General features: G+C 52.1%; 1 protein-coding gene across 1 annotated transcript in view; it reads right to left on the minus strand.

The window, feature by feature from the left end:
• Window positions 1-1,210: 1,210 nt before the first annotated feature.
• The window catches only part of LOC133357801 (FHF complex subunit HOOK-interacting protein 1B-like), a 46,371-nt gene continuing 30,836 nt past the window's right edge, over window positions 1,211-16,745 (minus strand). Inside the window, 4 exon segments of the mRNA XM_061575937.1 lie at window positions 1,211-9,029; window positions 11,063-11,225; window positions 13,276-13,454; window positions 14,161-15,507. Coding sequence (XP_061431921.1) covers window positions 8,737-9,029; window positions 11,063-11,225; window positions 13,276-13,454; window positions 14,161-15,507 — 1,982 coding nt within the window. The 3' untranslated portion in view covers window positions 1,211-8,736.

Genomic DNA, 16,745 nt, shown 5'->3' on the forward strand with positions numbered 1-16,745 from the left:
GGTGACAGCTCACCGCTGTGTGTTGTAGGGTAGCAGCTCACCGCTGTGTGATGTAGGGTAGCAGCTCACCGCTGTGTTGTAGGGTAACAGCTCACCGCTGTGTGATGTAGGGTAGCAGCTCACCGCTGTGTTGTAGGGTAACAGCTCACTGCTGTGTGATGTAGGAGTGTGGCCCACACAATGTGGGGTAGTGTTCAGGAGCAGCATTTTGGACGTGGCAGTTTCTCGTCCGACTGTTCGGGATTAACGAGGATCACCTCCTCGGCTATCAAAGTGTCGTGCCCGTGATTACGACCGCCACAGTACGATGTCGTGCGTGGATTTTAAAATACAAAAGTGTTTAACTATTTTAAAAGATCATGGGACCTTTTTTTCCAGTATCAAAGTATGAAAAATAAGAATAGGATTTACCCTTTATGGCAATAAAACAGCAGGTGTTAAGATGTTCAAACACCAAATAGATAAATGTTGCAAGGAATCAAGTCTGCATTAACCACGCACAGTAACTGCTGTGAACATGCAAACAAAACATGCTCCGATAATGATATATCCATTGTCTTTGAAACTGGTTGGCCTCCACCAGAGACGCCCTTCTTCATGGCCTGGCCTCACACCTCGTTCTGTACAAGACGCAGAGAGGGCAAGGAGGCGTCCATCCCACGTCGCGCTTTAATCCCAACGTGGCCTCAGTGGCGCTTACCACAGAGCCCACAGTGACACCATCGATCAGAGCGGAAAATTGGTTCCAACAAGGGAAGCATCACATTTTGAGCAGCACCCACGTGATTTACACGGCTAATACCAGTTCATTACAATCGCCCACTCATTTCAAAAATGTATCCCATCATTCACTCTCAGTGGCCACATTTAAGTTTTAGAGTTGTACACCCCTAGCTGCCACTGCAGTTCAGTGGCCTAAAATACAATGTTCGCTCCGGATGATCGCTGCAAAGTATGATCTGTGTTTTGATTTAGTGTGCTGATCTTAAAGGTGTGTAAAGTAGAGCCGATACAAGATTACAGGGGGTTTGTCTTTTAATCCTTTTCTCTCATCCACACCTGTCCCCAGCCGTCCCAATCTCGTTCCCGCCAAAGGCCCCTTATATCTCCTCGATTACTCCTCCCACGAACCCTCCTATTGGTGGGAATCCTTCCCCTGACACCCCTACATCTACATTGAAAAATGTTGATACTCCGACTGATGTTCCTGATGTTGTGGAGTGACTCATGCAGCCAGCTATGGATGCAGAGTTTGGGTGTACATGTTGTTTTCGTCGTTTATTGTGAAAATTCGGTCAGTTCCTATGATCACTTTCATTGCTTTTATGGCTTTATTTTGGTGATTTTCGAAAAGTTTTTTGGTTTGGCAATGTTTGTTTGTTGTAGTACAGAGTTAGACTGATGGCCTTAATCTATGTTGTCTTGTGGTTGTTGTTGTTTGACTTGCCATCCCACTGGGATTTTTGCACACAGCGTTGGTGTACGGTGCTTTTTCTGCAATATTTTACTGTCTTTTCTTGGATTTTCTGTTTGCACTTAGTCACCTTGTCACTTTAAGATGTTTTCTTGTTCATGTTTTTGTTTTTTGTTTGTTGCGGTTGCACCCGATTCAAGAGCCGAATGGCTCACAGGACTATACCTAATAAATTAACTTGAATTTGAACTAAGTGAAATTAAACAATGCAGTTACGCCGCCTCGGGTGGTAACCAGAATATAGACGTCTGGTCTGGACTCGCCAACGATCAGTAATGAAACAAGCTGGGCCCTAGAGACGCTTTTAAAACAAGTTTTACGAAACTAAGCAAGCAGATTCACGTTCAGGATTCCCTGCTCTGAAAGACGCGTCAGCGTGCACATGAGGGCACATCTACACACTTATTAACTACGCTCGTACCGCGTAACGCATTGATTCATTGTAACGGCGACTCGGGCTTCATTTCACCCGGTAAGGCCCCAAATAAGCCATGCAGCTCGTGCACGAGGACGGCTACAACCCACGACCGTCGGCAGTGGAGACCGTGACAGGACATCGAAGGGTGGCAATGCCCTTGGCACCGCAGTGCAAAATTATACAATTAGATTGTTCAATCTTGATTTGAAGCTTTCGGGACTGCAGGAATCCATACTCTTTGGTTCCTTCGGTAAAGTCACGTAGGTAGAAATAAAAAAACATATTTCTAACTACGTGACTTTACCGAAAGAACCAAAGAGTATGAATTAGATTGTTGTTTTATTGAATGGCTCTCCAGTTTGAATGTTGCTAAGGTGACAGCATCCCCAGTCCCATCCCGACGCCGCGTCGCTTGAGCCGAGCGAGGGGTGGTGGTACGGACCACGTGGGATGAATGCGGGCCACGTGGGATGCGGCACCAGCAGGGCCTTCACGGCCTGCAGGAACACCTCCAGTCGGGTAACGCGACGGTTACTCCCGCCAACTGCTGGCGGCGGGACCTCCGCTTAAGGAACGTCTGAGAGACCCCCCAGAGTGGGAGAGGGGGTCTCGAGAGCCTTCCCAGGCGTCTTGATGAGAGCTACCCACACTCTACCCCCCCACCACACGCGCGACCAGCAGCTTGACTGTGGCGAAGCCGTTCAGAATATTCTTAGGTTTTTTCGGTAAAGTCACGTAGGTAAAAAATTAAAATTAATAAAAATGTTGGGTTGCACGGAGGCACGGGGGGCAGGGGACGGTGGGGGGGGGTAACACTCACTCCGTTGTCTGCACGGCCGCTCCCTCACTCATCAGTCGTCTGTTTTGCGATCAGTTGAAACTTTACGTGGCCGCGATTCACGCATTTGTCGCGGGAGCACCCTGGAATAGGGTCACACGAGACTCATTCAGAATCCCTTCACATTCACTGCATCTTCATTGCGTTTATTCAGAACGATATAAAGGTTTGCATTTCCATCCTGGTTTGGGAGTCGGATACATAATTCTCATAGTCACAGTTCACTATTTAATTGATGTGACAATGTTATCAGCATTGATTTGATCAAAGATTGAGTTTGGAACTAAATATATGCGTGTGCGGTGGTGGACATGGGCTGGACACGGGCTGGACTCGGGACCTCTGGTGTGCCCCGTGTCGCAAACACTTTGTACCCTTGACGTGGAGCGGCAGACACGTGGTGAGGGAGATGCCGTGCCTGTTTCCCTTACTCCCTGAGTCCACGCCACGATCTGCCTCTGGGCGCTCCCCAGCGGCACAGCAATCCCCTGCTACGTTGATGAATCCAGTAGCCACGTGCCGGCCACTTCACGGCGGACGTTAAACATCTCCGTGGCGTCATTCGCAAGAGGAGGCCATCGCGCGCCTCCGAAATTTTGCCAAATTCGAAAATGACCCCCGCAGGTCACTACACCGGGACTCAGACACCCACAGTGGCAACCATCGCCCCTACCGGCGGCAGGCCATCGCCCCGGGTCAGACTTGCGAACGAGACTCGTCCCGGTCTCTCGAGGCGATGCTCGCATCGGATAAACAACATGCGTTTGAACTTTTCCGTGGCCAATCAAATTTTCCCTGCAAAGGTAGAACCGATACAATTAGCATCTTGAGATGCAGCTATATTTTGACGCTAGATAAATACTAATGCATTGTATAACTTACTAGTTACAGATGTACATTCCACCTCGCAATGTACAGGGCGATCCATTCATAGCTACCCCACTAAAAATATGGAGAAATTAGAGAACACAACATTTCACTTCTAATACTTCACATATCTTGCACCAATTTTAAGACAACTCGTTAAATCTCTTAACACTCTCCTCTGTGAGATACGGTGTCTTCGCTCTCAGAATATTCAATTGGCTGTTGAGAAGAGGGCCATTGAAAATCAATGAGGTATATATAAATGGATCACCATGTGTTACTGCTTGGCTAGTGTATATTTCAGTTTTCCCTGCATTTAAAATTCACCCCTTTTTAGTGACTTCGCAACTGAAGATCGAGCACCACCACGAACACGGCTGCGGAAACCGATGCCCTGCATCGTGGCAGCTTACAGGAAGATGTGACCCGACACGGACTCAAACCATACAAACAAAAAACCCGACATTGTAAAGCAGACTCGTGTACTCGCTGACAAACATCCCGAGACCCAAGTACAAATGCTCGGAGCAGGCGGTGCAACTGCACAGGAGAGTGGATTCGGACGGGGCGGGTGCTCATTTAGTTCCTTGTGTGAGAACCCATGCCAGCCGCACTGCGCCACTGCCTCAGATGCTCAGTGTGTTCGCTCGCACCACTGTTGGCGGAAACGCCTCCGCCGGAGGAAGAACTTGGCAGACTCTCCAGAGGGCAGCTTGGCCTAGTCTGCCACGCCGACCGGTGCGGAGTAAAGTGTGCAGTACCCACACTTTACCCAACCGCACGCAACCCGCCAATCAATGTTTCTAGTCGGTGAGGGCCCTGATGCATAATTTCAGTTCGTGTTATCATCTTGTGCTCTTGCTCAGATTTTAGAACGACAACACGCATTTTTCCTTTCCAAACTCTGCATTCGTCATCATCTCCACAACCGCGACACCGGTAGTGAAATCTTTCCCACCACGTAGGAAGGAAGGAGTGCGTCACTACAATTAGCGTGGCGAGTAACTTCGCATGCACGCACGGCCACACGGCCGCAAGGCCCCTGGCAGAATACCAAGGCATGTCGCGGTTCGCGGATGGAGCCGGGAGTTAAAGCACCTCCCCAGGACGGCTCTGAAACGAGCTTCCACAGCACTGCGGACCAGGCACGCTGCCCGGCACGAGTTGGGGCCTAACCGTCAGTTGCCGAAGGAGCTCTCGGCACGTGGAGCGAAGGTCGCAGACACATCGGAGAACCGTGCGCGTTGAATACGGTGACGTCCGTGGTGCCCGACTTTAGTGAACAAGAACCACATCTCGGGGCTGGAAGGCATCAACAAAGGACGTAGAGGCTCGTGTCCTGTGTAACCGTACGCGGTCTAAGTGCACATACGCGGCGTGACAAACACCACCAACAAAATGGGAATAAAATAAGACTGTGGTTTGTCAGTAAGATGAAGGCATGAGCTGAAATAAAGTATTATTACCGTGGTATTTTTTTTTTCATTTTGCAGCAAACATTAATGTTTCTAGAGCAACGAGATGTTACAATAAGTGTGGCAGAAGGTCTTCAGAAATAGCGCAGACTCAAACCTATCAACCATCACAGCTACTACCACCATTACCACCACGCCTACGATTGCCTCCCGGTGCCCAGTAGGGATCTGCGAAGTCTCTTGGTCCTGGCGCACCGAGCGACGTGCACGCCGACATGGGAACCAACTTGTTTGCCATGCGTGGGTTTCGCTCTTTCAAACGCCAGTTTCGACTCCTGACACAAAAGTGATTTAGTGAATTATTACATCGCAGATGTTCTCACCAGTGGGCAGTGGAGGTAACTGAACCTTAACATATATGTAGATGGGCTCGTCAAGTCAGCGTGATGATGGTAAGGACTACACAGCCCACTTTGTCTAACACGAGGTCCGGTCAAAGAGCTCATGGAATTATGATGTATCATTTATTTATGCTTGTGTACCCAGGAGAGCCTCAGTAAGTCTCAGGTCTCTTTTCCAGGAGGGTCCCTGCCAGGTTTTCACAGTAGGGGGCGATGCTGCTGCTGTGTGATCCCTGATGAGTAATTTGCAGGACATTTTGCCACATTTGGATGTTTGGACCAACAGCGGTTACAATGAATGTTGGGTGCTATAGCCATGGGAGGAAACCCATGCAGAAGAGGGAAGGACATACACACTCCAACGCAGGTAGGAGCCCGAGTCGGCAATCAAACCCAGGCTCTTGTTGCTGCGCTTTGTGTTAAAACTGTGTTAAAATTAACCCCACAGCCAATTGTTACATAATTTCCCCCAGGTATTATCCAAAGAGTCGCGCGGCGCATCCTGAGATAAAGAATCCACTCGGACCTCTCAAGGAGCAGCGCGACCTCTTTTGTGAGAGAATGGCCCACGGAAGCGGATGTCACAGAACTACCACGGAGCTTCCTTCGAGCGACCTCTGGTCCATATGCGTATGAGAATGGCGTCCCCCCCGTCGCAAGACAAACTGATAATTTAATTCTCAGAGCTGGAATCCGGCCCAATTAGAGCGTAGGACGAAGTGTAATGTGGCCAGGCTTTTTGTGTGGTCGCTGGTGAGCGGGCTGCCACCATCATCAACTCACTGTGCTTGAGATCCCAGTTGAGCTAACCGGCATTCCCAACGCTAAAATTAGCGGACGTAATAAACCGATCGGGTGGCCTTATTGACCTGACCTCGTATCTATGTGCAAGTCGATGATATTTAGGGTGTATTAAAAGCACTCGACACATTATTTAAATTGATATCGCTGCATAAACATGGGGGAATTAAAATTCTTGGAGGTGCGCGATTTCCAAACCTCTCAACCCAACGCGCGCGCTCGTTGCCGCGAGCATGCTCCGTGCCCGAAATTGTCACGCTCTAAAATATTCCCAGGCCCCCGAACGTTTCACCCTCCCGACGGTACGACGCATGTTGACAATTTGCCGTCACGATTCGTGAGACAGAAAAAAATACTCGATATTTGTTTTCGCCTTGTTTGTATTGTCCGTCTCGTAGGCTTTGTCTTGTTCGTACGCTAGTAAGTCATCACCAACACACCACCGTTAGCCAGGCTCAATCCATAGCTGGATGAAGGTCCGTCCCCACCACCCAAAAGTCTCCGCCAAATCTTACGGTTCCGCGAATAAACAGCCCACCGAGCACCCCGCGACGCGAGTGGACTTCGTCGCTACATCTCCCCCCCCCCCCCCCCTTCAGACATGCGCGTCCCTTCACAATGAAGCATACATTCGTAAAATTATTTGAGCAAAATTTGCATACGTCGTAAATGATCCTCAAGGACGCAACGATCGGACGCGGCGTTGCACACGCCAACCGGTGACGCCCAGACGCTGGAGAGCGCAACAATGGCGGTGGCGACGGTGGCGGCAGTGATAAATAACGAAGCGAGGGAGTCGCGATTGAGCCGCCGAGCGGGTTAGTTACTGCGACGCTGTGGCCTGCCCGCCAGTGCCCGGGCAATGGTTTGCCCGACAGGAACACAAAGTCTCTTGTATTGCCCAAACACAGAGCTCGGGACGTTCGCGACGCACTTGGCACGGCTGTCAAGGTCACACATGCTCCCCCCCCCCGTCAGGTTTACTGCAGTTTTCAAGTAGAATACAAACCGCCCCCCCCCCCATGTCTTTCATATATTAATATAAACAATATTTAGGTTTTTTTTTACAGTAAAAAAACAAATTACGTGCACTAAACTATACAGTTGCTTAAAATATATAACAGAAACAACGCGCCCCACATTCAATTAACACCTTATTTCTTTTGTCTATTAAATCAAGCAGCTGACATTTCAATTATTTTCATTAAAAGTATTTGTAAAAATTCCAATTTTTAAAAAAGAAAAGTGAACTCAGAAAGGCTTAGCGTCAGTGTAGAACACTGCACCGATATTCAAAAACACAACTCAAGCCACAATAGAAATAAAAATGAAATATATCACGTCATAAAACGGGCTCAAAAAGACATTGGTATCATTTCAGAAAAAAACGTAGTGTCAGAAAAAGTGTGCACGGATATGCATTGTAAACCGAACATTTGTTTTTTTTACAAATCAACAAACGCAACACCGGCGTGGGCGAACTTCCCTTGAACGCTGTCGAGCCGACGCCTTGCGCACGATGTGGACGTTAGTCAGCGCGCGCGTTTAAGACTTTGTGCCAAAGCTGCGATGCTCAAAGCGGCAACCAGCGTTGTCGCACGACCATTGGGGGCATCATAAAATTCCCTGGCCCTGGCTGTCGCCCGCAGGGGCTGTCGAAAGGTGGCGGTGGTTCAACTATACGGCAATGTCAATGGCCTTCTCCCACGCAGAGAGGCGATGACGGATCCTTTGGCACGATTCTTGACCACAAAATCTTCCAGTATTCTTCTCTTGGGCGAAGGAAAAACAATTTTCTGACAGCACGAGAAAAATAAAAACAGATTTGTGGAAGCTTACGCCGCTACCCCCTGTAGTGTGCAAGAGAGAGGAGCATGAAGGAGGGGTGGGTACCCTTGACGTGTGTCGAATGCTCCGATTCGTTTATGTTTGCTCTAAATTTCCATTCTCGTCACTCACCGTGATTTATAAATCACTGCCGGTGGTTCCACATTGCTCCCTGGATAAATACCACGCATGTCCATCCGTAGGGTGCAGTCCAGCGGTCCCGTATCTCTCGGGCGGATACCGACAAGAGAGAGGCGCCGCTCGAAGGCCATTGGAGCATTTCCCGCACGTCGCGTTCACTGTGCCGGAGCAAGTCGAGCCGCGCTCGGAGCGCGCAAAATTCCCTTTGCTGGTGGTGGCGCCTCCGGACGCGTGCCCTTCAGTGAGCGCCCGGTTGGGCTAATAGGGAACTGCGGTCAAGAGCGGGAGCGGGAGGTTCACAGCAGCACCTTAGGGCCGCGGCACAACTGCCGATCGGCCCGGTGCTCTCTCCAGGCTGGTACGACGGCTACTGCTGCTACTACCGCAGGAGTTCACAGTAGTAGCAGCAGTACTACTCCAGTAGTAACTGCAATAGTCCACATAGTAGCAGTACTACTCCGGCGGCAGCAGCAGTAGCGGCTTCGCGGTAGCTCGACGAGGCTGGCGCTCTTCCCGGCTCGGCCAGGTGCTTCCGTCGGCGACAAGCCGCCCCGCTACTCCTCGTCGAGGGAGAGCTGCGACGACACGGCGTGCTCCTGCGCCACGGCCGCCAGCTCTTTGAGAAACTCGGCGTAGACGACGGCGCAGTAGACGGCGTTCTTGACGCGCAGCGCCTCGCTCTGCTGCTCGGCGATGTTGCGGAACGGCGACGATGAGGAGAGCGGCGCCGCCGCCCGCTGTCCCAGCCGCACGTGCTGCAGCGCGTGCTGCGCCGCCTGTCGCGCGCGGCTCGGGCTGTTGGCGTGCCGCAGCAGTAGCTCCCCCAGAGAGGGCTTCCGGCTCTTTGCTGCACGGGGGGAGGGGAGGGGAGGGTCTGAGCGTTTCTTATCGTGCACTCTTACGAGTCCAGTCCGTTAGGAATGCGCACTAATCATGCGTAGCAAAGCTCTTGCAAACAACACTGTTTTAAGTATCTTGCAAAACTGGCTCAGCCTCAGGAACGGATGCCGAACGCGAGCCAGTAACTCGATCGAGGTCTGTGTAACTCAATCCTGTGGCAGGTGAACAGGAAGATTAAGACTTATCCAACAAGAATACTTTAATATTTTATGCGGAGACAGAGTAATCCTTGCCAAGCACGAATTTACCGTCCACGAGATTTGAGTATACATGGATGTACTTCTGTATACCTGTTTTAACACGTAGGCTTTCACGACCAATTTATCCATGAGAGGTTTTTGGGTTAGATCGTGTAAATATAAAGGTGTCCGCCCGACACAGCCAATTTGTCATGAAAACAGAATGTCAATCCGTGACTCGTATAGCACACCGGTGTGTTAGAGAATAAATCCACAATTCAGGTACGACGTTTCGCCAGTAATTACAACTAGCATGATCAGGTGACAGCCAGATTTGTGGAGAAATGTATGTACATTGTGCATGCAAATTGTTCTTGTACATCTTGCCTTACTTTGTGTGCACATAAATCACAGTATCTGTTCTTGTCTGCTTACAGATCAGGAGGATTTCTCCACAAATCTGGCTGCCGCCTGGCTCTGTCGCTACCCACTCCTCTCTCTTCTCCACGTTGCTACCTCCGCAATCGTTCACATTCACGCTCCATCCCACAAAATTATTGTATATTTTATTTTGTGATTGGCGTATTACCGTGTGTTGCTTAAATATGACATACTGTACTCGTATCGCGTGCCACTCAGCGTGGTAAATTTAAAAAAATTATCAATTAATTAAAATGATAAGTATGGCCCCTGAGTGTAGTGATGAAAGTGCCTCACTATCATCATCATCATCAAAGGTAAATGTAATTTAATTTGCCATATATTTCATAATTAAACATGTCTTGAATGTTGCTGCCATTCTCTTCAGTCTGTTCGTTGGTTAATTTTTTGTGAAAGTGAAAAATATTGACATGGGATTTAATCGGCTCACTCACGACCTTGGTCCCCCCCTCACCCTATTATCCCCAAAAGGTCCTAAGTTTACCAGCCACGAATTTACCAACCATGAGGGTTTTCAGGAACCTAAAGCTCGTGGTTGGCAAGGGACTACCCCGTGTATCACACGCATATTCCAGGGGGTGTCGAGGGAAGGCCATACCCTGGATTGCCAGAAGGCAGTACAACAAATGTTGACTCCTGCTGTTCCGTTTGTACGGGATCGAGCGTTGCCCCCACAAATGCGTGGGTTTTCTCCAAGCGCTCCGGTTTCCGCCCACATGTAAGCACTCATTAATTGTCCAATGATTTACTTAATACAGAGGACCGCTGGAGCTTGGGCAATTGCTGGCACCGGCTCCTCACCCCACGGCCGCCACTGCTGTTGCAGCTCCTCCACGCGCAGCGTTACAAGCTGAGATTATTATTCATTATTATCGTACGAAGAAGACTTAATATCAGCTGACCTGTGTTTTGTTTGTCTCCACGACGACGCTAGCGATGACTTTAAGCCGACCGAGCCGAGTAACTCCGACGTGGGCTCGGCGCTCCGACGTGGTGGCTGCGGCGTCTCCGCGCCCAACCTCGTTGCCGATCCGTCTCCCCCCTTAAAGCCTCACCACCTCCTCTCTATCAACAATTCCCTTCATCTTCGCTCCCCTCGCCCCTCCACTCCATCCCGTCCCTCCCCTGCAGCCCTTACCGTGACCCCCACGTGCCCTCTGTTACGGTCGCTCATTCCTCGGACCTTGCGCACTGTGCCCTTGCCATCTCAATCACTCCATTTTTGTAACCGCTTTTAAACTCTGTTATAGAGCGCCTTCAGCTAAGACGCTCGACAAACAAAGTAAGATGCGTATCGCTCCACCGAGCCACCTCCTCCCCGCCCGACAGGCGCTGGCGCTCACAGCAGCAGCAGCCTCACCGAGTTGTTCGGCGCGGCTGAGGGCCGGGACAAAGAGCGGGGAGTCGACGGCGCCACTCTGGCCGCGCGTGATCAGGTACTGCCACGCTCGCACCACCATCGGCGGGAAGTCGTCGTAGCCCGCCGCAAACGCTTCGATCCGGTTCTTCACCGTGCCCAGCACCTGCACGCGCACAGCCCCGGCGACAGCGCGCATATATATATATGTGTACCATTGGACCTTTTTGCCAGTATCAAATAGGACAGTACGGGGCCTAGTGGGTGGCGACAAATAATGATTGCAGCGATGAGGACAGACAGGGTCAAGTGAGGTAACTGGGTGAGAAGTCACCGCAGGGGGAAGGGTGGAACCCACGAGGTGTTAGTGATGCAAAGGAAAGCTCCGACAGGAGAAAGTTTTGGAGAAGGGGTGTGGCAGAGGCGAGGTGAGATCAAAAGCAGCGCGGAGTGGGGCTCGAGGCTGCCGTGGGGGAGTCAGAGTCCGGACCGTCAGCGCTGTCATCGCTGTGGATCGCCCTCATCGTCTTGGAAGACGAGCGAGGGGAGTTGTATATTTACACCGTGGCTACTACATCGACGGCTCCTATAGAGTCCGTCAACTATGTGGTGAGCGTCGTGTAGCAGCTACATAGAAGTCACCCAGATGGAAATGAGTCCACCTGCGTCCATCTGATAACCTGCCATCGAGTCGGGCTGACTGCATTGTATAATAAATATATATTTAACTTAAGAAGACAGCGTTTTTAAGTGCTACATTACACAAGTATGAAAAGTAATTGGTTTAACCCTTTGATACTGACAAAAAGGTCGCATGATATAGCCGCTCACCCTGCGCTATAAATGCCCTGATAGTGCATTGTCTCTGTACTGTTTACCTTTAGGCGTTCTCTGGCCTGACACTGGTGAGACGAGGCCAATCAGTTTCAAAGACAATGCATATATCAGAGTTTGTTTGCGTGCTCACCACCAATACATGTAGTTACTGCAGACTTCATTCCTTGTAAAATTGATCTATTTGGTGTTGGAACATCTTAACACCTGTTTTATTGCCAGAAAGGTGAAACATCTATTCTCATTTTCATATATATATGTAGAACTTCTTTCGCACCACCGTACATAGCTAACCGCGCTAATCGGAGGCGCCACAGCGGCGTGCGGCTGCTGCCCTAAATCTTTGTCCGTGTGTTCCTGGCAGGCCCAGGCCGGTGTTCCGGTGGGGTTGACGGGTTCCCCACAAAAGGCTCTTGCGAGGACGAGAGCTACGATCTCACTCTGGCTTACGGTCCGTATTCTCTTAGGGCATTTATGATCGTGCTACAATCGTAAGCAGGTTAACCTAACTCTTACAACTCTCTCCTGACAGCAAGTTTAAGAGAGAGGTAAAGGATTTGAGAAATAATGAAAAGACCTGGGGGCCATCGATGCTGCTGTTAAAGGAAAATAAAACAAGCAGAATTAGGCAGCACGTGTCAAGGGAACATCCGGTGAGAGACGGAACGAACGCTATGGCGGTGGAGACCGAGAGAAGGGAAGAGGAGCGGAGGGGATGGGGTGGGGGAGAATGGGGGAGGCCATTGCCTAGCAGTGGGGAGTTTCACAGGGAACCACAGACTCACTCAGAGAATCACTCAGAGAATCACTCAGAGAATCACTCAGATAATCAATCAGAGACTCACTCAGAGACTCACTCAGAGACTCACTCAGAGACTCACTCAGAGAATCACTCAGAGAATCACTCAGAGAATCACTCAGAGAATCACTCAGAGAATCACTCAGAGAATCACTCAAGAGAATCACTCAAGAGAATCACTCAAGAGAATCACTCAGAGACTCACTCAGAGAATCACTCAGAGACTCACTCAGAGACTCACTCAGAGACTCACTCAGAGAATCACTCAGAGAATCACTCAGGGACTCACCCAGAGACTCAGGGACTCACTCAGGGACTCACTCGGAGACTCACTCAGAGACTCACTCAGGGACTCACTCAGAGAATCACTCAGAGACTCACTCAGAGACTCACTCAGGGACTCACTCAGAGAATCACTCAGAGAATCACTCAGGGACTCACCCAGAGACTCAGGGACTCACTCAGAGACTCACTCGGAGACTCACTCAGAGACTCAGCGACTCGCTCAGAGACTCACTCGGAGACTCACTCAGAGACTCAGAGACTCACTCGGAGACTCACTGCTGTCGGTGCCCTCGCTCACCTGCACCAGGGACTTGACGCTCGGCTGGAAGACCATGTTGGTGTTGAGCAGGAAGGAGCGCACCAGTGGCTGCGGGTAGCAGGCCAGCTGCGTTACGACGCCCGTCAGCAGCAGGTTGACGTACAGCGAATTCTGCATCATGTTCTCCAGCTTGGCAAACAGCGCGCCCACAAAGGGCCCTTGGACAACGGGAGCAACGGAGGACGACGATAGACACCCAAGTGTCAACGACGCCCGTGACGACGAGGGCGTTTTAACGCGAGACTACGGCCTGTAGAATGCTGCCGTGGTGGTAACGGTCAGCACGCTGGACTTGCAATCCAGAGGTCGCCGGGTTGATTCGATCTCACAGCGTGAAAGTTAAAAACTTTATTCAAGTTTCTTAAATCCCCCTGTCTCTATCACCCCAACAGGTACACCAAGGTTAGACGATCGGCAGATCACGTATGGTGGAGTAAAGTGTGAGTATTTCACCTCTACTCAGATGTCTGACCAGCATGGAAGAATCGCCCAAAATACTCTCGAGAGGGGAAGTTTAGCCACGAGTGGAGTTCCTTCCGTGAGCAGTGGCGTGAGCAGGGGATTGCAGGGATGCACCTTTACCTAGTCTACAGTAGGGGTGGCCAAACTCTGGCTCACAAGGAGCACGTGGCTTGACATGGACGCAGCTAATTTTGACTTTCCAATAACAACCTTACGTGCCAGTACAGAGTGGATAGACGACACTCCCGGTACAGACGAGGGAGGCAGCACAAGAGACGTGACCGAAATACCCGGCACGAGGCCGCAGCGACGAGCCCAACCGCACGGAGGAGGGAGACCGCACAACCGAGACGGAGACATTCGCCAGCACGGCGCGACCCCGCAACCCACGCCAGTCCTCACCGGTGAACGGCGTGCCGATGGCTTGACTCGGATGCTGTGCGAGCAGGGCAGGCAGGGTCACCACGTGCGCCTGCGTCGGCGTCTCCACGCCCCGTGGCTCCACCTGCTCCGAAAGTGCCGAGAAGTCGGCGGCGACGCAGTTGGGCGCGATGGCGGCGGCGGTCTCATCCACTCCGATAACCGCATCCCCAGATGATTCCTCGGCGTCAGCGGCACCGGCCATAACGGCGACCAGCGATTGCTTGTGCAGGTCGGCAACGAGGCCGCTGGCGTCATCCGATGAGCCCTCCAGGAACGTCTGGATGAGGCTGTCGACCGACTCGTCGAGAGCGGAGGGCGCTTCCGCCGGCGTGTCGCCCGCCGTCATCCCCGCCGCACCCTCGTGCCGAGCGCAGGAGGAGCCGGCGGGAGCGGGAGCCGGCGCGTCCGACTCCGTCTCCTCCCAGGCAGCGCTCTCCGCCGACGGCTGCGGCTGTCCGCGGGGCGGCGCGATCACCGGCGCCGGCTCGATGGGCTCGGCGCTCCCGTTGGCCACGCTCCCGCCGCCGCCGACTTCGTCGTCGTCGTGCGATTCTCGTCGCTTCTCCCTCCTCTGCTTCTTGGCCATGGGATCGTCGTCAGAAGTTTCCGGGGCCTGCACGACGCCACCCTCCCCGCTCCTCGCCGAGTCGGCGCCGTTCAGACTGGACGGCGCCTCCAACCGCGAGTCGCCCTCCAGGATCGCCGACGTCGGGGCCAGGCCGTTTTGGTCGCCCGCCGGCTTCGGGGGGCGCGGCACGGCAGCGTCGTTCTGAGCGCCCTGCCTCCTCCGCCGCTGCACGCCGCGCTTCTTGGAGTGCGGGAACACGGTGATGCGGTACCGGTCGAGGCAGATGTCCCACTCGGGGCTCTCCGCCGGCGGCTCGAGCTTGCGCTCCAGAGCGAAGTGCTCGGCGTCGAGCGGCAGCGAGGAGAGCGCCTCGCTCGGCGCGATCACCACGCTGCCCGGCGCCGGCGTCTCCCCGTCGTAGGGAGCCGACCACGCGCGGCACGCCAGCGCGCAGCGCCGCACGCCGCAACGCGCGTCGCGCAGGTACTGCAGGTAGCCGGGCTCCGCTTCCGTCCGCTCCTCGAAATTGCCGCTGCCGGGCCGCAGCTGTTGCCGCTGCGGCGACGCGAGCGCTGTTGACGCGGGGGACTGCGGACGCGCCGGCTGTTCGTGAACAGCGGGCGAGCGCTGCTGCTGCTGCTGCCGTTCAAAGATTTCCGACTTCTGCCGCGAGAAAAACCCCATGCGGGCCGGAGTGGTGGGTTTGGGTGCCGGAGACGCCGCGGGCTGGCCCTCCGAGGCGCCGCACACCACCAAGCCTGGGCGGTACGAGACACAGGGGGAAGGATGTCACATCGAGGCCGGGAGTCGATTTAGGTGTGCGCAGCGCAACGTCGCGCATCCAGCCCTCACGAATCTGCCCTGACCAATTAAACGCCTACATCTGCGCACAGCTGTGTAACCGCCATTTGTTACAGATGTTCACACATCCGATCTTTTCACACGCGCAGGGGCACATTCTTGGTTCCGCGTACAATCCCCTCACTTAGAAAGTACAGTCGAATGCATTACCCACGTTTACAGCACCTTGCACAATAGTTTTGTCCGGTTGTCTATTTCCGCTCGGCCGCGTATCCGTCGCAATTGCGTAACCGTCTATGCCTCAATCTCGAGCGAGCCAGATATGCGACAATGGACTACAAAAGAAGGCTCCTCGATTCGGTGAAATCTTCACGCTGTGCGGGTTGCAATCTGATTCCAGGATCGGATCCCTTTCGTCCCGTGCCGCTTGCGTTCATTCTCACTCTTTCAGTCTCGTTTGTACGTCAACATCAGCAAATAGGTCGTGTAAATTGCAAAAACAATTCCTTAGTGCGCAACTCATTATTGGATCTACCATGGCAGTAATATTTAAATCTTGAAACGATAAAACCGTTCCTTGCGATTTACAAACTGGGCAGAGGTAGTCCATCAAAGAGGTGATCATGCCCCGTACCGATTTGCCATATGGGCCCCGTTTTGACCGTTTAGATCAGGGGTGGGGAATGTCCGGCTCGCGGGCCGTACAAGGCCTGCAAAATAATTTGGTCTGGCCCTGCCAAGGCAACCGCAGGCAGGACTCGAAATTCAATAAATCTAGGAGCAAACCTGGAAAAGCAGTTGCGAGTAGCAACATCATCAATACCAGCTAATATCACACGCCTCACCAAAGACAAGCAGTTCCAGCCATCACATTAGGGGCGAGTTAATTAAATGTTTGACCAAATATAACACACAAATTTTAAAGTTGATAATTTTGTATGGCCCGCGAATGATGTTATAAATATCCAAATGGCCCTTGGCAGAAAAAAGGTTCCCCACCCCTGGTTTAGATAAACAGGAGGTATTTTGATTTCCGTTCCCGCGGAGTTCCGCTGAAAGCTTCCCGATTGCTAAGTTATCATTCGAATGGAAAATTGTTCCGCTTCTTTTAGCGGTGACAGCCAAAAACAGTGCTCGCCACATTTAGAAACATGCCCTTGGAGTATTTGGCTGCTATAAATAAGCCACTTCGTTG

Source organism: Lethenteron reissneri, chromosome 59, assembly GCF_015708825.2.
Source record: "Lethenteron reissneri isolate LAM-NWPU_2019-01 chromosome 59, ASM1570882v1, whole genome shotgun sequence".
NCBI lineage: Eukaryota > Metazoa > Chordata > Hyperoartia > Petromyzontiformes > Petromyzontidae > Lethenteron > Lethenteron reissneri.